Source organism: Babjeviella inositovora (genome assembly GCF_001661335.1).
Source record: "Babjeviella inositovora NRRL Y-12698 unplaced genomic scaffold BABINscaffold_10, whole genome shotgun sequence".
Lineage (NCBI taxonomy): Eukaryota > Fungi > Ascomycota > Pichiomycetes > Serinales > Babjeviella > Babjeviella inositovora.
In genome coordinates, this window is record NW_017566847.1 from 104,484 (window position 1) to 130,106 (window position 25,623).

A 25,623-nucleotide genomic window follows, 5' to 3' on the forward strand; every position below is an offset into this window, starting at 1 on the left:
TAGGCCATTGAGCTACGGTGGGTTGTTCATGATAACATAGGCCCTGCATTTTGCAGCCAAGGGTCTATAACGCCGCGACTTTTCCGCCTGCGTCCCACACATCGCACCAATTACGTCTCTTCCGAGATTTACTCAGCACCAACACTCCACGGTGGTGTTGAGTGTAAAAACCACAGAATATGCTTCTTCTACTACCGTCGAAAATTGTATATAAAGCTAAGGAATCTTCATCATTCGGTAGCGGCAACGTGTCGATTCCAGATTCCCTTTATCACATTGTACCCTTACCATGAACACCAATACTATTTTCCTCATTTAGGAAACACTTCCGTCGGAGATTACCGAAAAGATTTTCTCTCACCTACCACTTTCCATCGTGGTGGGATTATGAGTGGGACCTACCGGTGATGGACTATACAAGTTTCGAACAGCAGAAATTGCCTCTGGCGTTGCAGAAACTATCCATCGATTCTTGTGGGATGAAGATTAGTGTGAATATCTTTCCAGATTGCTTCAAAGAGTTGAGATTAGACTATAAGAAGTTACAATCTTCCGAGATCCGTATGCTCAAATTTCCTCCAAGCTTGATTTACTTACTGATTTCTTGGGCAAAGTTAACATCGCTAGATTTTGTCAACTCGTTATCGGAGTCTTTAGAAATCCTTGATCTCAACAGTAATCGCCTTGGTTTTTTAACCCAGACAGATGAAGACGCAGACACTGCCAGGTATTGCCAAATCAAGTTCCTCAAGAGTCTCCAGAAACTCAATCTCGATCAGAATGGGCTATTTTTACTGTATTCGCCAAGCAACCTTGTCTTCCCTCCAAGTTTGACGGACTTGGATCTCGGCTATACGAATATGGATTCAGTCAAAGGGTTGGAAAACCTTCCCCTGCTCCGAGTTCTCAACCTTGAGAAAAATAAATTAGTCTCAGTAGGGGGATTGAAAAATCTTCCCCTGCTTCAAAATCTCAACCTACTGTCTAATAATTTAACCTCAATTGAGGAATTCGATATCCCACCGACTTTGACTCATTTAAACTTGAGTCACAATAAGCTTCAACTATTTTCGAAGATTTTACCTGACAGTATTAAATCCGTGAACCTTGAGCATAGCCATTTGAGAGAATAGGTGAACTTCCACCTTCCGATAAACCATACCATGCTTGCACTCTTGTCCAATCCCCTTCAAAGGATCCAAACCACCAATGCAGATAACCCAAATTTGAAACTCCGATATTTTAGTTTGAGAAAAGTTGCTGTTACTGCTTTCTGTGACATCTTTTCCCTCCCTCAAAGTCCCGCCCATTTTGAGATAACTGTCTCGGATATATACTCGTTGCCGGAAATCCAATTTCCTGCGGGGTCGAAGAATATTGAAGTCACCAATAACAAGATAACTTCATTGAAAGACGTCGAGTTCTTACGATACTTGAAAGTACTACTTCTGGAAAATCAGATAACCAGCTTGGTTAAATTACATATTTCAGACAGTCTACTCGCCTCGGAGCTTAGTGATACCAAGTTTAGATCAGTCGATTACATCCAGCGTTCTCCCTAGCTATACCTTTTGACATTATTTAAAACGGTTTGCCTGAGCAGGAAATCCAACATTTAGACTCTCCCGCAAGCTTGAACAACTTACACATACATGACAACGGGTTCGAAAACTACGATAGGTGGAAAAAGGAGTCAAATTGGCATACCCGAAGATGAAATTTATGCGTCAAAGGTGTAATGTAGTGTGTTAAATATGCCTCTCGGCATGCTGGGATCCTTTCCCTTATCTTGAGTGGAGTAATGTTATCCTTGGTTATAATGATCTCATCTTTCGATTAATTATTTTACCAACAGTGGCTGGCACGCCTAGGTTTACATATGTAAATCCGTTTTGACGTAACTCAACGCACAATTATAGAACCACGATCTACCCCGTATTCTTTCGCCCGGAACCTATGCTACTTTATTTTTATACATTGAACTCTTCGCAGTCAGTACCCATTACATGCATGTGACGTAAATGCATGCATCAAAGAGTGGTTGGGTACTTTCCGCAACTATGCATCGTTTAGACAGATCCAGGGCTATAAGCACTTGGCCGTGGATACTGCCATTTTAAACACAATACTGGGCACGCGTAATATCTAGCAGATAACAGTATGCACTATTAGCCACGAGGGAATTTTTTTATTGGCAAGATATGTACTAACAGACGAAAATGAGGTCAAACCAACCGTATAACGCCACCCGGATGAGGGGAAGGATTGGGTGAGGGGCGTCTACGATGTATGACTCAACACCTTTAACGCATGGGATGTGACCCTCGCCTACAACTTAAGAACGGAACGATATAGAGCGGGATAGAATAGATATATGTCAGGGATAATATAGGTGGGCAACAGGAAAAAAAAAATGGACTTATGAAATATATACAAGAAGAAAGCCCAGCAAAAGGAATAATGTTAGCCATATTAATAAATAGGTTGTGAGTGGTAGGAACGCCACCATCTCTTCTGCTTCCTGCACATGCACCAAGGGCTCTGAAAAATTTTCGTCACGCATGTGTATAAAGACACCAGTAAATATCCCAAATACCCATTGACAATCACATAACCAAGCCAAAATGACATTCACTCCATTACCTCCGAGATATGACACAGATGAAGCGCTTTCATCGCTCGCGACGGCGCTCATGGCTTCCACGCAGATACCACAAAGCAAAGGCAAAGGCAAGCGATCAACTTACACAGTCTTCGATACGGCACACCAGCTCACGGGGTGGAAGTTTAATGAGTTTGACTATAACAAGGAAAGTATCGTGTTGCCTATCCGGGCACGTGGCTTTTTTACCGAGGAAAACCGCATCGCCGTCAGAGGTTACGACAAGTTCTTCAACGTCGGAGAGGTGTCGACGACGCAGCTCCAATGGCTCTCAGAAAACACTTCCGGGCCATACGAGCTCACGTTGAAAGAAAACGGATGTATTATCTTCATCTCTGGCTTGGCCGATGGCTCCATCGTGGTGTGCTCGAAGCATTCCACCGGCTACCGCCCGGACTTGGAGCGCAACCACGCGCTTGCAGGCCAGAAGGCGCTTGAGGCGCAGCTCGCCGCGTCGGGAAAGTCAGTCAAGGAGCTTGCGCTCCAGTTGCATACGCTTAATGTCACCGCTGTTGCCGAGCTCTGTGACGATGCTTTCGAGGAGCACGTTTTGGAGTACAAGAGCGAAGAGCTGGGATTGTACCTCCACGGTTTGAATTTCAACACCATTGAGTTCCAGACGTACCCCATAGACCTTATCGCGGAATTTGCGGCCGCCTGGGGCTTTATCCCCACGAAATTCATCACCAAAACGGACTTTTCCGAATTGTTCCGGTTCTTGGAGGAATGCGCGGAAACGGGTTCCTACGAAGGACGGGCCGTGGAGGGGTTTGTCATCAGAGCGAAGGCTCATGGAGCTGACCATTTCTGGAAATACAAGTTCGAGGAGCCGTACTTGATGTACCGCCAGTGGCGTGAGATCACCAAGGGCTACCTCCAGCAGTCGAAGAAGCCGCTTTCCATCACTCTGTTGATCAAAAAGTCACACAAACACAAACGAGTGAGTGCCCAGTACCTTATATTTATCATCCCCGAGTTGGAACGCGATCCAGCGTTGCGTGACGGTTTCCTCCAAGGCCATGGGATCATCGAATTGCGCAACCGCTTTTTGACCCACATGGGTCAATCGGGGATCCAGCTCGCCAATCAGGAAGGATCGGACGCCGATTTAACAGCCGAATTGGACCGTCTTTCGATCGAACACGCGCGCAATACGGGAACGTCTGACTTGCAAATCGTGACAAAATACCTCATTATACCCGTGGCCACCGTTGGGTGTGGCAAAACCACCACCGCCCTCACCCTCACAAAGCTCTTCCCCTGGGGACATATCCAGAATGACAACCTCTCGTCGCCGGCGGCGTCAAAGCTTGTCAAGGGTGCCTTAAGCTTGCTCCAGACCCATCCGGCGGTGGTTGTTGACAGAAACAATCACATGTGCCGCGAGCGGGCCCAGCTCTTTGGTGATTTTGAAAACTTCAAGGAGCAGTTTTTCCCTGCCAAAGAGTACCGTTCCAAAGGCCAGCTTGTTGAGTTTAAATACATCTGTTTGAACTTTATTTCAGGAAACCCGCACGACCAGGACTTGTGGAGCACCACGGAAAAGCGGGTGGTCGAAAGGGGCGATAACCACCAGTCGATCCGGCTCTCGGTCACCGGTCAAGACCAGTTGCACATGATCATGAAGGGGTTCATCAACCGTTTCCAGCCGCTCAACCCAAAGAGGAAGCCGGATAGCGCGTTTGACGAGGTGGTGGACCTTCGGGTCGGGAGCGACAGCTCGCTAGAGAATACCGTCACAGTGTTGAACAGGTTGGCAAAAATCTTCCCTGAGTTGGTGCCAGCGGTTCCGGCTCGGGCTGCGATCGAAGCAGCGTTTGGGAAGTCCTTGACGTACGTTCCAGAGAAGAAGAAGAACGTCAAGGAGAAGCGGGAAGCACGCGTCCAGTACTATGCCATCTCTGTTCCCCAGGAAGTGGAAGCCAGAGTCGAAGCGTTATTGCGTAAGCAAAGTGCCACCAATCCGGCTGGCTTGCACTTCTACGATAGCCTCAAGAAGCACGACCGGGTTCAAAATTCGTTCCACGTCACCTTGTCTCATGTAGCTCACTGCAAGGGCAAAAACGCTGCCGGAAAGGTTATATTTGATGGATACAAACGACGTTTTGGTCCAGCCGTGGATGCCTTCATGAAGGAAAACTCCGAGAAAACTTTCCCACACAACTACAAGTTTGCGTTGGGCTACCACGCGGATATTCAGTTGCGCCGGGTGGTGTTTGACGGTCGGTTGATGTGTGTAGAGGTGGCCTTGGTTGGGGGATACAAGACTGGCAAAGGCAAGCAGTTCCAGCTCCAGTGCGGTAACGCCTGTCCTCATATCACGGTTGGGACCTTGGATAACTCGGTTAAGCCGGTGATGTCGAATATGTTGCTTACGGACCTTATGAAGTGGGAGGTGGATAATACGGTTGAGGAAAATGGGAAGCAGGTCCAGATATATGAGTTTGAGGACGAGGTGTTGCGTGGCTGTGAGATTGTAGCATCGTTCTAGGAATAATTCAAATCTAGCTGAATACTACTCTGTAGCTTGAGAGATGTAAAATTTGTCCACAATAGTATATGCGGAAGCGTAGATACCAACTTTAATGAAGTTCAGTCCTAAATCAGACAAAGGGTACAAGTCGATATATCAATTTTGAAGCACAGGTAGTATATATCCCGACATACCACATGGTATATAACATGCTTGATATAGGTAAATTCTAGTACTGATCTCCGTTGTAACTTTAATATCCTCAAGAAAAAAAACTCCCTATCGCAACCTCTACAACCATTTGTGACAGCCGCTACAGTCTTAAACTTCCATGTTCAAAGTTTAGTAAAATACTCTTTAGTATGCTCTCCTCTTCTTACCAAAGGCCTCGGAGTTTCCCTCACTAGAACCCATCGAGCGCTTTTTGCCCTCCTTGGCAAAGAATTCCTTCTTGCGTTCCTTCTCCTTCTCGGTTCTGATGTCCGCCATCTTGGCCATCTTTTTCAACTTTTCCTGGAATTTTTCGCCCTTTTTGGCCTTACGCTTCTCATCCTTCAGCTTTCTGACGGTGGCAACCTTCTGCAACAACTCCCTGGCCTTCTTTTCGTCACCGCCAAGTACCACAGCACGCTTGGCCATATAGGACTGCTTCTTTTGTGGCTTCATGGCGCTGATCTGCGACTTGAATGGCAAGTCGCTCTGGATTGCCTTTGGTACGCGCAATGGGTTGAAACGTCTCTCAGCTCTCTCAATCTTACCGTAGGCGCTGTTAGGGTTGGACGGTGTGGCAATGGCGTTGGCAGCCCTGATGGCACCTGTCAATCTCATTCCCTTCCAGTCCGCCTTGTCGGACAACAACAAGGACGAAACCGGGTTGTAGAACTTCTTGACGGCAACTGGGTACCATGTTCTTAACATCACAATATCGGACAAAAGAATCTTGTCCTCAAACGTGGCTCTGTAGTGGCCCTCTGGCTTGGACAAGGCACGCTTGATCTCACCTCTGACCCCCGAAACGGTCTTGATCGATGCCCCTTCGAACTTTGCCACCTCTAAAGACGTGGAAAACATGTCTTTAATAAAGGCCGTATTCTTGTAGACCTTGTAAGGGTAACCCACTAACTTTAACTTTTTGACAATTTCCACCGACGAGTTCAAATCCTCAACGATACCCGTGGCCGCTACTCTGAAAGACCCGGTGGTGTCGCTGTTGGCAACCACTTGAAAACCACAGAACGTCGTGTTAGGCGAAACTAACGGCCCGTACAACGTGGCCGTACAGTAGGCATGCTCCGGAGTGTACTTTAACATCCTGTTTCTGGTACGGGAGTCCGAAGTCGTGTAGACTGGAAGCGTCTGGAAGCGTCTCCAACCCAAGGACAAGATCAATGGGTCGTTCGACTTCAAGATCTTCTTGTGCCATCTGTGGCGTCTGATACGCACGTTGAGGTAGCCAAAACGCTCCTCGGTGGCGAGTAAGCCACCGATAACCACTGGGTACTTTGGATTAAAGTTTTCGATAAACTCAGGCGGAACGTCGTTGAATACAAGGCGGACGTATGAACCCGCGAGGATCCCCTCAATTCTCTCTCTGGTTGAACCATCCATCGCCTCAAACTCAGCCTTGTTGATTTCCAATTGCTTGGCCATCTTTGCCTTCTGCAACTCGTACCATGTGTCGTACTCACCCTCATCCTCGCCAAAGGTGTCACCCTGTTCGGCTTCAAACTGCAAACGCAATTTTTCCTTCTTTTTGGCGTTGAGTGCACGTTTTTCATCGACAGTGAGAGTTTGATCAACTTCCTCTTCCTCTTCCTCTTCCTCTTCTTTCTTTTCTTCGGCATCAAAGTCAGCAAAATCATCAGAGTCAGCGTTAGAGTCGGCGTCGGAGTCAGAGCTGGAAGTTTCCTTCTTAGATTCACCGGTTTCCAAATCCTCAAAGTCCCCAAATATCTCATCATCACTAGCCTCTCCGCTCGGCTTCTTGGAAACGGCAAAGAATCGACTCTTTAACGCCTCGATCGCCTCGGTCGTAAATTTCTCCTTCAACGTCTGTAAATCGTCAAAAAACGGCACAAACGTGTCCAAATCGGCATTCGAGGCCGCGGTTTCCTTCTTCTGGAAGAAATCGTCCTCGTCATCCTCAATATTCTCTTCTTCCTCTTCCTCCTCCTGCTTCCATTTGCGAAGCGCCTCGCCTGGCTCGAGTCCCTCGGTGTAGATCAATTTGGAGAGATTCCATTTTCTCTGGGCGGAACCCCTCAATCTGGTGGCTGCGCCCACAAAGTCGTCGTCGCCCAAGTCAGAATCAGAAGCGTATGCCAACTCTTCCTGGCCGCCAAAGTCGACAACTTCAGTCTTGGCTCTACTTTCTTCCTCCTCATCGTTAAAGTCGTCTGAATCCATGTCGTTATCCTCTTCCTCATTTAATGGCTTACCCACCACACGAGCCTGTCTCATAGAGGTTCTCCCGGTGTTCACACGGGCAACATCATCCTCTTCCTCCTCCTCAGACTCAAGCTCAGACAACAAGCCGGCCTCGTCGTCGGAATCCTCGGGCGCAAGTGTCTTGGAACCCAATTCCTTAGACTCAGAGAACAAACGCAAGCCCGGGCCTTCGTCGAACATCTCTTCCATCGATTTGGTCACCTCCTGCAAGCCGGTGACCAACTTTTCGCCAAATCCACGCTCTTCACCCGGCACAAACGACTCAGTTTCGCCCATGTCGATGTAAACCGCGTCACGGTCCACCAAAACACCACCAACATCCGACATCGGAGCGTAGATAATCCTCTGCTTATCCTCCAACCGTTTTCTGCGGGTCTTTGTCTTGACCACCGCTTCGCCTGCGGCGGCTGCCGCTTTCGCGGCTTCGCGCTCGATCTCCTCCAACTTTTGCTCGTAATACGGCGTTGGGCATGGGTCAGGCAACCTCTCGGCGCTGTGTACGGTGTAGTCGCCGACACCGGCAATGTGCACACGCGCGTTCGCCTGAGCCATTGGCGTTCCGTGCAAGTAGCCATAAATAGCGATCTTTCGGTCGCAGTTCGGGTTTTGCTCGATCAACGTTGGATGTGTGAGGTCCGTGACTCTGTCAGCCAACATGTAAGGATGCTCGTTTCTCCACTTTAACGGTCTGAACTTCATGACGGAAATGAATCTGGTAAGGTTGAGGATCTCACGGTCCGGGTAGCGCCCGTTGATGACACCCGAGAGATAGAAGAGCTTGGCCCCCTGGTAAACCTCCGTCCAGAAACGCGTCTTGAGGCGCTTCTTGGAAGAGCGCAACGTGGACTGAGACTTGAAGAGATCCAAATGGGTGCACACACCCAACATTCGCGGCATCCCGTGGTGCTGCGCCACGTTGAGGAACTCCATGGTTTCCATTTCCAACCCGAAGTTACCGTCAATCATCAACAAAACCAAGTCAGCGATCTTGGCCGCGTCTACCATCGAGTTGAGATCGTTGCCAACCTCAATTATAGTCAAACGGCGTCTCTTACCACTCACAAGAGTGACCGGTCCGTTGATGTCATTCAAGTTTGTCTTTGCCAACCGCTTGATCAAAGACTTGATGAGGGTGGTCTTACCGGTCCCAGGTGGCCCCACAACTGCCACAATCACTGGCGGCGGGTCCTGGTCCGGTGTGCGGTCCACCATTGGCACGTGTAACTTCTTTTCGTTCACGTCGTTGGTTCTCATCGCAGCGCGCTGCAACTTCATCGGCGCGTTGAACGCAAACGCCTTAGCGTTGTGCCCGCCCTGGTGCAACTTCTTCTTGGCGGTATTTCTCTCCCCCGACTGTCGATGCGCCTTATTAGTCTGTTCCATGTTGGTGATAATAAGGGGTGTAGAAGTTAAAGAGAGACTGCGAAACTTTTTAAGTGCAGGCAGGTGAAAAATTTTAAAATATTTAGCCGCATAGAATTGGTACATGCGCGACAGCAAATTTCCACCAGATGTCAGAGTTGACTGATGGATTAATATTGCAGATTGGGTCGTGGTGTAGATTTTAACCTTTAAAGGTTTGTTTTACAATAGAACGGGTGATAATAATGTCAAAGCGTATTACCTTGCAGTTTATAAGTGAAATAAATCGGCACTCCATTCCGAGGGACCTGCCTTCTCGGTTTGGTAGTTTACCAACACAACATTCGCCAGGAATATTTATTAGGTTGGATTCTGCAGACATACGAAGGGGAACGATTCCTCCACTAGGCAATGCTTCAGCCCGGGAATATCATCCACAAAATATGATTCAGACAACACAAAAAATGCTTACATGGGATTTGGACCTGCCAATTATCTGGTGACATCAACAAGCTGTGTGTACGACCAAACTTCTATGACGTACAGCGTGCAACCATACAGGGTGGTATAGTGACTTAAAGCAGTGTACATGACGGGAACCAACAAGTATTACGTCGCACAATATTAGATAGCGTAGTTTTGATACAGAATACAAGGCAGCTAGCTGTATATTAATGAGAGGGTGGCACAGGATAGAGAAATAAGAGGCATTCGTTAAATGTTTAACAGGGCCAGGGGAGGATCCTGTATGTATGACTAGAACCTTGCCTAATGACTAGATTCAGGCCTGATGACTAGTGCCAAGTCTAATGGCTAGAACCAGGTGCAATGACTAATCCTGCGCCGTAGCATGACATTCAAGTATACGCATACCACTGAAGGCGTTAATTAAGATATAAAAATCTGTAAAAAGGGTAACAGACGTCGACAAATCGCCACATGGTGCGCCGTACGTCCACTTCTATATCTCCCTCCACAAATAAGCCACGTGGAATTGTAGCTAGTCAAACAACTACGTGTATACGCATACACTAGTGCTCATAGGATGCATACTAGAATTTTAAACCATTACTAACCATTTCAGCATGGGCCCTTCTAGTTTCGGGTTTTGCATATCGAATAATGTAATATAAGAAAGGAAGAGAGGCAAATTACGCCATCCCTTTCGAATTTTAAAGCCACTCTGCGTTAACTCAATTGCTGCATTTTACTGTGAGCCATAATTGACCAGCTTACAATGATTTAAATGGTGGCGTTCTCACTTTACATAATTATTTTTTATTTTATTATTCATACCTAACAAAAGATCCTAGGTTTACGAGCTTCAGAAACAAAATACCGAGCACCAAGGCCCAACGGTCATATCGACAAGTACAATGGTTAACTCAGGTTCACTCACATCTGTTAAATCCTCTTTGTATTCAACGACAACCTCTATTTCTGAGCTGTCATCGACCACAACACCAACGTCTACATTTTTAGCAACACATGACCACCTCCCTGATTCCAGAGCGTGGAGATCCTACTTGAATTCTCCTCACAATTTTCATTTACTGCCCATAGAAACCGTTTTCAGGGAAAAAATCAGGTTGGATACCGAGAATTTTTGGTATAAGCAATCCAATACAATTTCTGGAACGATCGAGCTTGCCAAACCTGTCTCTAACATGAAAAGGGCCACTGAAATCAGCTCCGTCAAGGTATTTTTCGAAGGCCACATCTCTTTGAGCGATCCTTCCTGGGACAAAATGTTTATTTGTGAAGAGAATTGGTTAGACGGCGTCCAGTTTCCTTACAACTTGAAAGTTGGCAAAACCCTCTCCGTACCGTTTCAATTTCTTGTTCCTGAAATCATCAGCGAAAGCCTGCCGTGCGGAGAGATTCTCCACCAACGACTTCCGCCAACTTCCGGGAATACTTCCAGTTGTGGGTATCTCTTTAATAACGGTCCATTGGAAACCACCCACAATAATATCCTGAACTTGCAGGACCAAAACATCTGTGTGACATACTTCATCAAGGTGTTGGTTACCGGAAAGAAAGATGTTACGGTCGACAGCAGCGATCTTCTTCTTGTATCAAGGCGACAGGTTAAAGTCTTACCGAGTTACTCGGCCCCTAGCCCCTACTGGAGTCCGCCAAGTTTAAATCTGCTAGATAACAAACTATACTATAGCACACTGAAGTATCTTTCCTCCGATGGCGAGGAGAAATTATTTGTACCTGAAATAGGATTGACGAACCGAGACAAGTTGATGGTGGCGCGTCTGGTGAGAATAGCTGGCGTCGATTTGGATATCGAGATTCCCTTACCTAAACCTCTCAGGATTAACAGCAAACTTCACAAGCATTTCCCCTTGGAAATCATGCTTACTTGTTCTGGAAACTCTATTCCCGAATATGACTCAATATCGGTCAAGCTTTTTCAGAATGTATCCTTCTCACGACAGCATACAGCCCCAAGCCATAACCTTACCCTACCCCAAAGCAAGCGTGGTACCAAAGCACCTTATTTGGTTTTTGACTCAACGGAGGATACCAATTCTATGAGTGAAGGCTTGTGTGATTATTTGCCAGCTTACGATGAAGGGGGCGCCATTCCTGAGCTGCAAGATTACACACCCGCTAGGTCAACTCCAACACGGTTAGTCACCATAAAGCTTCCAAGTAGCAGAATTACGCCATTGAAACTTCCACCTACGTTCCATTCGTGCCATATTAACGTATCCTACTTTCTTCAAATCGCCTTTGTTACCTCTACCCTGACGGAAAAGTCGAAGGAAGCAGTTGAAGCAAATGTCAAAGGGTGTTTCTTACAAAATATTTCGAAGATCAATTGCCCCGGTATTTCCAAGACTAAACCTCTCCACTCTGTTGACATAAACGTTCCTGTTGTTCTCTTACCTGAATGGAGTGACTGCCCAGATTGGGCATTTACAAACCAAGACATTTTGTACGGATATGCCATGAACGATATGCTACCCCCATACCTAGACGGTTAGAAGGTTATATTCGGACTCCCCTGGGCAGTCCCAGACCGGGAGCCTTTGGAAAGAGCCTAGGTATAAAACTTTCATGCATAAGGTATATGTGTATTAAAATACACTAAAAATTTAGCTTGAGTCGAATAGATGTTAAGCTTATAACGCTAGTTGTATGTATGTTGGATACTTCCCTCAACGTGGGCGTAGAATAGATCGATAGCAGCTTTCTCGGAGTTTAATTGGCGCAAAAAAAAACCTCAATAAAGGATATATATAAAGATTAATGGGTATAATTTCGGTCGAAGTATAATAGAACCGAAAGTAGATGATATTACAACCTTGGGCTAGTCACAACGCATGCAAGGGAACACTCACTAGGAGGCCTTCCCCCGGCTTACCTTAAGTTTCATAGCATAATCATCCTGCCTGTACCGGAAGTCTCCAAGAATGAGTCTGAATGACCATCAAAATCTCAATTAGGAAACCAGGGCGCTTTTCAATCACATGCGTTTCTGGTCATGCCTATGGCTAAAAAAAGCAGTGACATAGCTACATCTGTTCGCACCTGACCGGCATAAATACCTTTAAGTATCCCGGGAAATCCCGGGATATCCCGGCGATTCTCTTCGAATTTAACAGACCATGCACCCGGTATAAAAACGGGGGCTTCGCCGGCTGGTGACCAACTCTTATTCAAGGACAATATCTCATCCGCGTATCGCTGAAAAAAAAAAACTCATCTTCTTTAAAATGTCAACCTCTTCTTCTTCTCAGTGTGGGATTTCGGATATGTCTTCTAGGAGTCAGGAATCTCTCGTAACCTCTTTTGAAACTTGTGAGCAACCGCCAACTAAAGCTTGGCAGAGCTATTTGGCCTCTCCTCACAACTTTCATTTACAGCCCTCCGAAGCAGCCTTCAAGGCAAAAGTCAACTTGCTCAACAATTCTCTTGTGTTTAGGCAAAACGATATGCTCGCGGGTACCGTGAACATTAGTAAACCGGTTTCTAAGGCAGGGACCTCGGAGATATCATCCGTAGGATTATCCTTGGAGGGACATGTGACTTCTTCGAATCCAACTCATTGCTTTGACCACACCTTTTTGAAAGTTGAAAGCCAATTGGGTAGCGGGATACAATTCCCGTGTCGGTTGGAAGCGTTAGACAATCTCTCGCTTTCGTTTGAGTTTCTCATCCCGGAACTTGTAGACGACGACGAGACGCTTCACCAACGACTCCCTCCATCATGTGGGGACACTGCTGGATGCGGATACGTATTTTGTGTAAACAACCCTAGTTTGAATTCTTTCTTATATAGTCGTAATCTCCAAGACGAGGCCTCCAGCGTAACGTATTTTCTCAAGCTAGTGGTAACCGGAAAGGGCAGCTGCTCGGACAACGAACTTCTTCAAGTGACAAGATCGCAAGTGAAGGTGCTCCCAAGCTACTCAGCGCCAAGCCCATATGTCCCAAACACGTTGAAACTTGATAGCAAAGTGTACTATGGTCTTCAAGAAGTCTACCCAGAAATAGGCGAGGCTGCTACCGATTACGCTGTTGGTTGGACTAACAGAAACAAGTTGATGGCGACAAACAGGTTTGCTGGTTATGACATCAGGGCTCCCGTTCCAAAGCCCCTCAGGGTGAATGCCAAGGGGATTGGCACCTTCCCAATCGAGCTCCTCCTTTCCCAAAATCAGCCCGGTTCTCCCTCCAAGCTTGCATCCATCTCGGTGAAATTAGTTCAGAGCGTTCATGTTTCGCTGAATGGTCTGATACCAACCCATATCCCAATAGGACCAGAACTGACCGAACAAGAGCATTTGCTCTTCGATTCCAGAGAAACCGGTGCTATATTTACACAGGAACCCTACCGTTGCTTGCCGCCCTATGACAAAGCTGAACCAGCTCCACCCGTTGAGACACAACATTTGCTCAAGCTTTCTATTCCAGCCCGCACTGTCGCCGGCTTGAGGCTTCCACCCACCTTCCACACCCGCCTCATCAATGTCACCTACCACCTCCTTTATAGGTTGCAATTTCGCAAAGAATCAGTCAAAGGAATGGTCAACGGGTCGGCTTTGAGTAAGTTCTCCAAATTCTGTTTCCATGGTGCCAAAGGGAATCTGGAGGCTATTGAAATCAATGTCCCCGTGGTGCTCTTGTCGGAATGGAAGGGCTGCCCTGATTGGGCCTTTACTGATGATGAAATTTTCTACGGATATGCCTTAACCGAAACTCCACCCGCTTACCTGCTGTATGATGGATTCGGCCACGGGTATTGATGTTTCTACATCGGTAGGCCAAGAGGGAATGCGTGCATATGCCTTTGTTGACGAGATACCGGATAGAACTTTGCTGCGCATAACCAGGTGCCAGCCGTCCTATTCTGTCCGAATCGAAATTTTTATATATTAAAACCGCATTATTTTATCGAAATAAAGTCCGAAACTGAAAAGGTGATCCACGCTATATTATGGTGCGGTATTTTGTAATCTCAAGGACACGTTGGAAAAGTACACGTGCCATATGGATGATGTCAACATTTACCAACCTTTCTACCTAAGCTGTAGCTTGTATTATACCGGCATGCATGGTTGACAGACACGCATACAGACCCGCATAGCATACCCGCGTGCTATATTCAAGCCTGGGTACCGAGAAACGACAACTTGTTTTCGGTGCCCCGTACGGGGTGGTAGATTCACACACACACACTAGCCTAAATTCACATCGATCTTGAACCTCAATCAACTTTCTGTCCTTGAGTATCTACAGAATGGATATGTATCTGCCATGTTACATCGAGTATGAGTCAGATTCGGCGCGCAGAAAGCTTAACCAGGGGTACATTTGCCACTCTTTGCAAAGCGTACCATTTCATGCATGTTGCCACCCAACCACAGAAACGTGTGCGGCAGTGCGTCTGCGAATGACTCTGGGTAATTAGGGGAATACTCGTCATTAGAATTCGCAGGTGTACGTACAATAAATAGGGTCTAATAGCCCGTGTAGGACTTTCAATACTAGAAATACACGAAGGAAGTAAAGACAGAGACAAGTGCTGGGCCTGTTCTAGACACACGCAACTGACATTCTGTCACTGCATCATGCACGGGACTATTTCCCTTCTACTGTTTATTTATAAATAGTTCTGCACGGTGTAGTAGGGGAAAACGGCAGGCTAATCAAGACATAACCTCCGCAGTATGCACGATCTGCGTTTTATGGAGTGGCTATGCAGACACCCCCTCCCGCAACCAGGCGGTTTTGATTGACTAATTGGATCTCAAGACCCCTGTCAGCATACCCCGCGGTTCTTTTAGACAAATTAGTAGTAATCAATGAGCAGCACCCTGCCGGTTGTAGCCTTTCGGCATTATCCCCGTGGGCAGGCGTTCTGGGCCCAACCGAAGACCTATGTTGCGTCATAGGTCGCATGCACTCTCGGACTTAATCTATTACTTCATTCTTTATTGCTCATATTTGGGGGGCAAAACGATAGATAATACTCATCTAAACTATAGCCAGCCATGAGACATACTCGGCCGTAATAATGACAGCGAGAGAGGCAGTATATAAAGAGGGGTCCCCCTACTTTCCATGAGGGCTTTTGATGGCAAATAGATCCACATTCATAATTCTTACAAACTGAGAGTCTCGAATCACAATTCTAAATTCCCGAGGCCATCCACTGCATCCACAGACGCCATGGCTAGCTCAATATCTTCCTACTCTGTCCAGTCCTCTCGTGGATACTCCGCTGCAACCTCAATTACCGAGTTAGACTCAATTGCTTCTGCTCTTTCACCCAGAGAGACAAACTCGTTTCCAGATACCAAAACATGGAGATCATACTTAAGTTCTCCCCACAACTTCCACTTGCAGCCTATAGAATCCGTTTTCGAACTGAAGATCAAGGTGCATAATAGGGAGTTGGTCTTCAAGCAGTCCGACACGATCTCAGGCTTGGTAGAACTTGCAAAACCAATTTCAAATACGCGAAGCTCGACGACGATAGACTCCATCAAGGTATTTCTCGAAGGTCACATCTCACTGAACGACCCCCCGTATACTAGAATGTTTACCCAAGAAGAAAATAGTTTGGTAAGTGAAGTCCAGTTTCCCCACGAGTTGAATGTTGACAAAACCCTCTCCGTACCGTTCCAATTTCTTGTTCCTGAAACCATCAGCGAAAGCCTGCCGTGCGGAGAGATTCTCCACCAACGACTTCCGCCAACCTCCGGGAATACCTCCAGTTGTGGGTATCTCTTTAATAACAGTCCATTGGAAAACACCTACAATTATATCCTGAACTTGCAGGACCAAAACATCTGTGTGACATACTTCATCAAGGTGTTGGTTACCGGAAAGAAAGATACTACGGTTGACAGCAGCGACCTCCTCCTCGTCTTAAGAAGACAGGTCAAGATCTTGCCGAGTTACTCGGCGCCGAGTCCTTACTGGAGTCCGTCAAATTTAAGAAAGTTTGACAACAAATTATACTATGGTGCGCTGAAGTATTTCGTTTCCAATAGCGATGAGGTATTTTTTGAAGCCAGCACGGGAATGACTAATCGCGACAAGTTGATGGTATCGCAAGTGGTTAATATAGACGAATTTGATCGCTTTGATATCAAGATACCCATACCCAAACCCATCAGAGTGAATCGAAATAGAACCGGGAAATCCTTCCCTTTAGAAATTCTTTTACCTTCTGGCCGTGAGGGCATTCCCGAGTATGACTCTATAACGGTCAAGCTTTTCCAGAACGTGTTGTTTTCTCAGCATGACACAGTCCCGGCGAATAGTTGCATCGCTTCCCAAGTTGATGACCGATCCGACGAACCACACTTAATTATTGATTCTAAGGTGGACAAAGATTGTATCAAGGAAGAGAAGTATGAATATTTACCTGTGTACAGCGACGAAGATTTGATGACTTCCCTGTCGGGAAGTTCAGCGAGTCTGACTGCTTTGCAGAAATTGATCACCGTCAATATCCCGAGTAGCAAGATTACTTCCTTGAAGCTTCCGCCAACCTTCCACACCTGCCAAATTAGCACAACCTATTTTCTTGAAGTTACCTTCCACTTTACCTCAGCCCCAAAGGATGCGTCGGATGAGTCTGGTACGAGAAGTAAAGGGTCTTTCTTCCAAAAAATGTCGAAATTCAATTTTCCTGGGACTCCAAAGGCTGTAACTTCTCACTCCATTGGCATAAATGTTCCTGTGGTTCTCGTACCCGAGTGGGACGACTGTCCGGACTGGGCATTTACTGACGATGAGCTTCTCTATGGATATGCCTTGAACGAGGCCTTACCCACATACGAAGCGAATCGTTAGCCTTCAGTTGCACTTGGATTCCAATGGAAACGGTTTTTCTAAGTGCATTCTACCCAAGCATTTTTTATTTCACTTTTTAATATATATCATTAATTAACCAGATATCATGATCGGAACGCTGTTTGCATTTATGGGGACATCAGTGTTATGTAGCGGATACCTTCCACCTCGACTAAAGCTAACTGACAATATCTACGCTAAATATGAGAAAGCTTGGATATGGGTGATTGAAAGTAGAATCGTAGAGCAGCGTGTAGTGACAGGTAGGTTAGCAGTCATTAACATAATCGTTGGGGAGTGGGAGTGTCTGGTGCCGTTTAAACGGCTAACCTTAACCTGGTAAACTCCGCATCTTCTATTTCCTCTAAGGTTGGCTCTTTTGATATTTTCCCAAGCTCCCACTCCGGAAGGGTCGGCGAGCTTGAGACAGAAGATGGTGCCGATCCGCCATCCATAAAATCCTCAGAAATATCCAGGGTATAGGATGCACATGAGTCGAAGCAACCAGGATCGTGAATGGCATTTGACACCTCTGAGCTGCCTTCGGTAGCTATTGCAACGGCCTCTGCTGCAGTCTTGGGGTTTGCTTCGGTATGCCGCGTCGGAATAGAGATGACTAAGATACCATTTTTCACAACAGTGTGGGCGTCCGCCATATCAAACTTGGCCGAATCTACTCGGACGTGTTTTTTGAATTTATACTTCTTGGATTTAATGGACAATTTGCTCTTGGTGGGGTCGTGACTATCTTGCCTGATACAGAGTTCGCAGTGGTTCAACTTCACCTTCCTCCCAGGAACCGTCAAAGTGAGTCGTAATGAATGGTTTGAAACATCGGTACTTAAAACGGGCGATTTACACTGTGTCTGTTTCTTGGAATGTCTAGCCCTCCCGCTATTCTTGGGATGATGATTCAGGGTATACGAGGATGTTTGGCTAGCATGGGAGTACTCTGGGGATATGCTTGTAGGGCTGAAAAGCGAATAGAGTAAAACAGATCCTTGATCTAGAAAAGGATGTCCATCAGAAAATGTTGGATTCGCCTTGTTACATTTTGGGTTTGAGTTCGCCCACGTATTGCCGTATGGATTGTCGTGTGACTCGCCATGTGGGATAGAAAGGAACGAGAACATGTATATGGGTTGAGTAGTGTAATACGATGGGGGTAAAGCTTGCAGCCTTGTAAGTTGTTAACTTTGGTAAAGAGTATTTGATACAGTTGAGATGCCAAATTTACTCTCCTTTTTTATCCCCGTTTTATACACCCCAGGAATGTGACATCTCATGCATCAAGGTGATAGATGTACCTGGAAGATTCTGGAAATTATATAGCGTGCGGCGCGTCGCTGGCCAAACATCTCTCTCCATGATCCTAAGCATATCACGTTATCCATGCATATGTTTGCATGCATGTCACAAGCACCTTTACCAGACTGTCAGGCACACTACACTGTTTTTAACTGCTACTGTAAGTTTATTATGAAACAAATAAAGAGGATACTAAACGGCAATGAGGCTTTGTCTTTTGGAGAGCGCATCGATAAAAGCCGCATGGATACCCTCGTCATCCGCAGAGCAGTCAGAGAACCGTCTCTTCTTGCCGTGCTGCGAATCCAACTCAATAGAGGTAGGAGTCTTTGGCAATGAGATGGTGGTTGCCTTGTACGCGACATTTCTCTTTGGGGTCATTGGTGGGAGACTAGTAGGAGTAAATACGGCCTCGGAAACAGCCCGAGCCGAAACCTTTTTAAAAGAAGTCAACTGTTCCAAGGCAGCCGCGTCTTGTTCAGACACGAGCTCGGATGGCGCGGCAGTGGCAAGCCAGGTGTTAACGACAGTCTCGAATTTGGTATAGGAGGCACCGTTGACATACAAGTCGTAGTTCAACCCGCCCAAGATGGCTCTTTCGATGGTTTGCAAATCGTGGACTTCCAAACCAGACATCAGAGACCATGTTTTGAAGGAAAAATTAAAGTCGCGGGAAAACTTGAAAGAGAGAATCAAACAGCCAAGAAAGAGCCTTTTGATGGAGGGCAACGAAACGTCCGCAGAGCATTTAGCCAAATTGGTCAAGTAGTAACAGGTGATGATAATACTGGTCTTGGAGGCACGCGAGCGTTTTAAGATCTCTTGGATAAAGAACTTCAAGTCGGTGTTGGAGAGAGATTCATGGACGGCGGCCGCTAAGGTACCGCGGATAATCTTGATGATAGAGTGGAGTAGAGTGTTAATCAAAGTAGAGTCCACGTTGGAAGTAGACGGAGATGGTTCAGTCTTGAACTCACTGGAAGATGGGGGCGTGATTGTCATGAAAGAGGTCATTGTGGAGCGAAATACGTGTTATAGAAAATCAGAAACTTTTATAGCGGGAAGTGTGAGCCGAAGAGAAGATAAGGAAAACCGGAACCAGATGAAAATAGCGAAAGAGAGCAAGCCTTAACCGAAGGTGCAGGTTATAAAAGGGACAGAACTGAAAAAAGGGGGCGTGAGGGTCGTTAAAGGATTAGTTGTATTGAGATGGGAAAGCAAACCAGCGAAACTATAGATAGAAGAGAGATGTACCTGAACGGGATGGGGGATAACTGGGGCGAGAGAGGGGTGACGGATTTCCAGTTCCTAGAAAGATACAAAGAGTATAATTCAGAAACCAAAGGTGGAGGAATATGAATGGAAGAAAAGAATTCGAGGGGAGAGCGCGTTATATACCCCTCTAGAGAGTTAGGTGATAGGTCTGGTACAATCACAGGAAAACCTCCGTCCATGCATAGATTACTCATTCTATCATCGGCGCGCCGCACGGAGATAGCCAAGACACGCGTGGAACGGTGAGTAATCGTCCCGGGGTCTCGTACAGTATGGAGGGCCATGGTCACGTGAACTGAGGCATTCGGCTATGACACATTTCTGCGTCAGTGGAGTGGGAGTAGCCTGGTTTGAGATCCGATACCTTACACCTAAGCGGCGGTTTCTGCCGCCTATACCTGAGTCACCATAGAACACCGACACCGGCACCGACACCGGCTCTGCTAATACGCGTCATTCGTTGCCACACCGTAGCCACAACTACACCAGCGAGAATTCTAATCTGTGTATGATATATGTCTGTGTTTTTTATAAAGGCCTATATAATAATTCAATCTCCGTTACTGGAAATGGTGTTGTGGGACCATACGATTTATCTGTCTCTCCTACTCGCGGGTGTGTATTCACAGGCACACATGACGTTTGAGATCAGTGGGGCTTTTTACTTATCAGGTTATTTGGGGAGTTTAATGTAGTTTTACTTCATTATGGGGTGGTAGAATCGATACCATGACCTTATTTTGGTCAAATACCGTCGAGGGAAGGACAAGCCCACTCGGGCCAGGTATACTTCCATTAATCATGTAATACCAAGGGGAATAAACTCCAAGCTGGCCTTAGAGTTAGATCTGTGCTTATCTCTGTAAACAATTGAGTAGATTAAGGAGAAAATTTAAAGCAGTCTATGGATATTAACATGTAAATGCCCATTAAGACATTCCATTTCGGCAATACTCTAGACTCATGTTGGCGATAATATATCTTCGAACATAAAGAGCCTAGGTTATCTGCCCGAAGGAATGACCCTCTCCTGTCACTATCCACTTACTTTGATTCGAGTTCTATCTACCAGTTTTACATTCCGCTTGGGTACAAGACCCGCAAACCCTTAAGTGTGCATTTGCGCTCTTACATCTAATTGACTCTGCATATGCATAGTCATAGCGACAATACTGGGGCCACAGACTCACATTGCACCGGTTTATGACCAGGAGCTTAGTGTTTTGGATAGAGCTCTAAGCTCGTAAATTTCGAGTTTAGTTTTGAACAGACTTGCTCAAGTATGCCTCATTAATATTTTTCATTCATGTTTTTCATTCGTGTTTCTCATTCATGTTTCGCCGGGCCAACTACGCTATCCTACATCTACTATTCAGCTTCCTCCTCACTTTGTACATCCAAAATGTTGGCGCAACATGGTACATGAAGGAAGCAAAAATCTGTAACCCCAAACAGGACAACTCATGGCTACCGTTCACAGGAATCAGGATCTGCCGCGAATACGCCATCAAGAATTCCAAACCCATCTTGCATCACCATGCCTTGTTGAGCCACTGCGACACTGGGAGACGAACGTTCGAAGTGTACGCTCTGTCAGAACGGAACGTAGACATAAACTGGGAGAAACCATTCTGTATGGTGGTGGATCCGGCAGTAGACCCCACAGCGATCTCCAAGCCCGCGCGGTCTCTATTTCAAACTTTATTGAAGCCATGGAAATCACTCACTTTATTTCAGCAACACCCCAACGCACAATTGCTTGCCGAAATCCACACAAAGAGGCGGGGGGTGCATTATACGGGAAAGGATTACAATGAGCGAGTTTCAAAGGCCCGAGAATCGTCTATAGAGGATGTAGCGACATCATATATGAAAAACCTTAGGTGCTACAAGTTGGCCAGGCGGAAAAAGTACGCCAAGCGAGACATTTCCATCTATGTCCCCAACACCCTTGTAGGGGGGTTGTTTGAATGTCCGGTTCCGGGAAATTTTATTCAAGATCATTTCTCAAACATATCTGATGCCATGGAGGCCATCTTACTGCCAACTGACTTTAAATGCGACCCTGCAACCGCCCTACCCATCAAACCCTTACTTGCCGACGACCCCTCCCACCAATGGCTAGATTACAAACTACATGGCTTCAAATTCGACTTCGTTCAGCGAGTCCCCTTCTTTTACTCTGTGGGAAGTTTGAACCAAAACCCAAACCTAAGCCCCGCGTCGATCCCGGGCTTCGGAGAGTGGGCGTCTGACATCGAAGTCAACGAAAACTATCACTACACCCTCGCCGATATGGCATCCATATCTGCCACCGTCAATCAAGCCGTATCGGTAGTGAAGCGCTTGGTGAGGGATATGGATCAGAATTGGATCCCGTTCGAAAAGAACCAATTATATGGGGATGAATCAGAACGGGAGCGCAAGATGCCGACGGAAATGGAGCAAATACACGAAGTGGAGGACGACGAGAAGTTCTCGTCCAGAAAACAATTCAAGACTGTGAATGATAACCATCGGATAACAAAAAAGGTGTTACACATGTTGGAAAATGCAAAAATAAGCATGGAAGATGAATTTCAGCTTTTAAATTACCTTGTACGGTTGCCCCATTTCGTGGCTAGGCTGAGAATCGCCATCTTACAAAAGCCGTGGGACGAAATGGACCTCTCATCAGAAAATGTCTGGCGCGAGAAAGAATAGAATTTGAAGTAGATGGTGGATATGAATACGGATATACATGTATAAATATTTATTCATCGATGGATAATAGCCTCTACACAAGGTCAATGATAATTGAAACAAAATACACCTGGATTTAACTTCAGTACATATATTACACCAATTATTCACCTAAACATTATCCAACATATCCAACATATCCAACATTTAATAGATTGTCCGATCTACACCTAAACATCTCATTTACTCTATATATCGTTCTGACGATCGACCCTGCGCACCATCACTTTCCGTGCGCTCTAATTGACACCGCAGCCTTAAGACGCCGGACATAAACAGATCGAATATGCTACCCTCTACCCCTCGCCGTCCCCCCCACATACACCATGGGCTCCTTAAAATCCTTCATCAAGGCTGTCAGGGCCTCCAAAACGATTGCTGATGAGCGTGCGGTTATCCGCAAAGAATCCGCCGCGATCCGAACCTCCTTCCGCGATGTGGCGCTTGACCAGCCGACGCGCCGCGTCAACATCTCCAAGCTCTTGTACCTCTACATCCTAGGCGAGAAGACGCACTTTGGGCAGGTCGAGTGCTTGAAGTTATTGGCATCGCAGAGCTTTGGGGACAAGCGCTTGGGCTACCTCGCGGTTATGTTGTTGCTAGACGAGAACCAGGAGGTGTTGACGTTGCTCACCAACTCCTTGGACAACGATATGGGTCACCCGAACCAGGCGGTCGTTGGCTTGGCACTCTGCACCTTGGGGAACGTTGCTTCGCCGGAATTGGCCCTCGATTTATACCAAAACGTGGAGAAGATCCTTGCTTCCGGAAACCCGTACTTGCGCAAAAAAGCCGCGGTGGTGGCGGCAAAGTTGGTCGAAAAGGACGCGGACTTGGCCGAAGCGTTTTTGCCTCACGTGGCGCCATTACTTGCGGACAAAAACCACGGCCCGTTGTTGGGCGCGTTGGCGCTCTTGCGCGCGGTGCATGCGGCGGATGCCACGTCACACGCACTGTTGCGTCGCGCCACACCTGCGTTGCTCGTACACTTGAAGAAGCTCCAGGCGCAGGGCTACTCGCCTGAACACGACGTTTTGGGGGTTGCGGACCCTTTCTTGCAGGTGTCGCTTTTGCAGACGTTGCGGACGTTGAACGAGCATTCCGACGAGCACCTGGAACAGCTCAACGACGTCTTGACCCAGGTGGCGTCGAACATCGAACCGGGAAAGAACTCGAGCCACGCTGTTTTGTACGAAGCCGTTAAGACCATCTTCCAGGTGCGCTCCGACTCGGCCCTACGTGTCTTGGGGATCAACATCTTGGGAAAGTTCCTCGGAACCAAGGACAACAATACGCGGTACGTGGCGTTGAATACGCTACTCACCGTGCTCCACAGCGAGCCACAGGCCGTCCAGAGACATCGCAGCACCATCGTGCACTGTCTCAGTGACGGCGACATCTCCATCCGCCGCCGTGCGTTGGAGTTGACCTTCGCCATTGTCAACGAGCAGAACATCCGCGTCTTGGTGCGCGAGGTGCTCACCTTCCTCGAGAACTCAGACAGTGAGTTGAAGCCGTATATCACCGCCCAGTTGTGTGTGGCGGCCGATAAGTACGCCCCGAACGCGAAGTGGCACTTTGACACGTTGATCCGCATGCTTCGCGTCGCGGGAAACCACGTCACGAGCGACATTGTGTCAAACATCTTGGCGCTTGTGATGCAAAACGAGGACTTGGGCTTGACCAAGCACGTGGTGCAGCGCTTGTACCAGGCATCTGTCGAGGATTTGTCGCAGTTCGGCTTGAATTTGGTTGCTGTGTGGTGCGTGGGTGAGTACGGCGACTACTTGATCAACACCACGTATGAAACCGACAAGGGCAACGTTTCGATTACCGAAGACTCCATCTTGGACTTCCTCTACTCCTTGATCAACAACACCACGTATAGCGATGCACAGGGCGTCCAGTTGACGTCGTACGTCTTGACCGCCGTCTTGAAGCTCAGTGTTAAGTTCACCCAGACGGCCACGGCAGAGAAGTTGAGACGCATCTTGAATGCCTCCTCCAACAGCATCAACTTGGAGATCCAGATTCGCGCGATCGAGTACCAGGAGATTTTCAGCCAGCCGTTGGCCTTGCGCAAGGGTTTATTGGAGAGAATGCCCGCGCCGCCAGTCAAGCGCAGGGAAGGGTTGTCCCTTAACAGCCGCAAGGTTGTCGCTCCATCTGGAAATTCTAGCGCTCCTGCCTCCGATTTACTCCTCGACTTGATGGATGACTCGGTCCCTGCCGCCCCCCAGCAGTCCGCTGACTTGTTATCGGACATTTTCGGCTCCACCCCCGCCCCATCTGCTAAAAACGAGATCATGGACTTGTTTGCCGCTCCTTCAGCGTCCCAGTCAAAGCCTTCCCAGCTGCAGGTTCCGTCGTCGGCCTTGCTTGCACACAGCAATTCCCACGTCAAATTGTATTTTAACGTGCAGCAGCTCGGCGAGGGCACTGCTCTGATCGATACTTTGATCAGCAACGTGCTGGCAGTTACTGTTTCAGACATTTCGATGCTTATTGCGGTGCCAAAGTCCCAGAAGTTGCAATTGAGCAACATCAGCTCGCCGCTGATCCAAGCTGGTGGGACTGCCAAACAGACCATGAAGGTCAATGGCAAGGAGGGCGGTAAGTTGAAATTGAGAATCAAGTTGGGCTATTCCGTGGATGGTCAGGCCATCGAGGAGCAGTTTGACTTTGGTGGGTTTGGCAGAACGTTGTAGGATACATGTTGCAATTTAAACCATTTGGATTATTTGTAGATGGAGGATAAAGGATCATTTGTGAAAGTGCTTAATCGTAATCAGACATAAGTGAGACTATCGGCCGTGCCTTTTGACACCTTGTTTCACGCACTGAACTCTTCACACCCTTAAATCGAACTTGCAATCCCGGGTTTATAAAACGGGGCCTAAGCTATGAAAACGAGGATTAACCCGGAAAAGAAAAAAAAAAAAAGTGATGTAATATCAACCTCAACACTTGCTGAAGTGAATTTACACATAAGTCTTAAATCCCATCTTACATGTCCTACACGACT

At 47.0% G+C, this 25,623-nt stretch overlaps 9 protein-coding genes across 9 annotated transcripts; 5 read left to right on the plus strand and 4 right to left on the minus strand.

Annotated features, from left to right (window-relative positions):
* Positions 1-2,594: 2,594 nt before the first annotated feature.
* Positions 2,595-5,175, plus strand: LIG1 (tRNA ligase). Its single transcript, XM_019129456.1, has one exon. The coding sequence runs from the start codon at positions 2,625-2,627 to the stop codon at positions 5,151-5,153; it is 2,529 nt and encodes an 842-aa protein (XP_018983731.1). The 5' UTR covers positions 2,595-2,624; the 3' UTR covers positions 5,154-5,175.
* Positions 5,176-5,418: 243 nt separating this feature from the next.
* Positions 5,419-8,966, minus strand: BMS1 (GTPase; the record flags this gene model as incomplete). The annotated part of the gene is made up of 1 exon (XM_019132444.1): positions 5,419-8,966. The coding sequence occupies one exon, from the start codon at positions 8,964-8,966 to the stop codon at positions 5,493-5,495; it is 3,474 nt and encodes a 1,157-aa protein (XP_018983732.1). The 3' UTR covers positions 5,419-5,492.
* A 1,287-nt stretch (positions 8,967-10,253) lies between these two features.
* On the plus strand, positions 10,254-14,212 carry BABINDRAFT_14577 (uncharacterized protein; the record flags this gene model as incomplete). Its single annotated transcript, XM_019127173.1, has 2 exons — positions 10,254-11,020; positions 12,830-14,212. The coding sequence occupies exons 1-2, from the start codon at positions 10,322-10,324 to the stop codon at positions 14,210-14,212; spliced, it is 2,082 nt and encodes a 693-aa protein (XP_018983733.1). The 5' UTR covers positions 10,254-10,321.
* A 903-nt stretch (positions 14,213-15,115) lies between these two features.
* BABINDRAFT_83506 (uncharacterized protein) lies at positions 15,116-15,530 on the minus strand. Its single transcript, XM_019132783.1, has one exon. The coding sequence runs from the start codon at positions 15,366-15,368 to the stop codon at positions 15,153-15,155; it is 216 nt and encodes a 71-aa protein (XP_018983734.1). The 5' UTR covers positions 15,369-15,530; the 3' UTR covers positions 15,116-15,152.
* A 108-nt stretch (positions 15,531-15,638) lies between these two features.
* On the plus strand, positions 15,639-17,273 carry BABINDRAFT_9196 (uncharacterized protein; the record flags this gene model as incomplete). The annotated part of the gene is made up of 1 exon (XM_019132924.1): positions 15,639-17,273. The coding sequence occupies one exon, from the start codon at positions 15,639-15,641 to the stop codon at positions 17,271-17,273; it is 1,635 nt and encodes a 544-aa protein (XP_018983735.1).
* A 158-nt stretch (positions 17,274-17,431) lies between these two features.
* BABINDRAFT_83496 (uncharacterized protein) lies at positions 17,432-18,718 on the minus strand. Its single transcript, XM_019132782.1, has one exon. It carries the CDS (start codon positions 18,404-18,406, stop codon positions 17,591-17,593), a length of 816 nt encoding a protein of 271 aa, XP_018983736.1. The 5' UTR covers positions 18,407-18,718; the 3' UTR covers positions 17,432-17,590.
* On the minus strand, positions 18,500-19,985 carry PCL5 (Pcl5p). The gene has a single exon (XM_019129457.1). It carries the CDS (start codon positions 19,593-19,595, stop codon positions 18,774-18,776), a length of 822 nt encoding a protein of 273 aa, XP_018983737.1. The 5' UTR covers positions 19,596-19,985; the 3' UTR covers positions 18,500-18,773.
* Positions 19,986-21,188: 1,203 nt separating this feature from the next.
* Positions 21,189-22,559, plus strand: BABINDRAFT_168155 (uncharacterized protein; the record flags this gene model as incomplete). Its single annotated transcript, XM_019130568.1, has 1 exon — positions 21,189-22,559. One exon carries the CDS (start codon positions 21,189-21,191, stop codon positions 22,557-22,559), a length of 1,371 nt encoding a protein of 456 aa, XP_018983738.1.
* A 165-nt stretch (positions 22,560-22,724) lies between these two features.
* Positions 22,725-25,546, plus strand: APL4 (Apl4p). The gene has a single exon (XM_019129458.1). The coding sequence runs from the start codon at positions 22,925-22,927 to the stop codon at positions 25,304-25,306; it is 2,382 nt and encodes a 793-aa protein (XP_018983739.1). The 5' UTR covers positions 22,725-22,924; the 3' UTR covers positions 25,307-25,546.
* Positions 25,547-25,623: the final 77 nt, after the last annotated feature.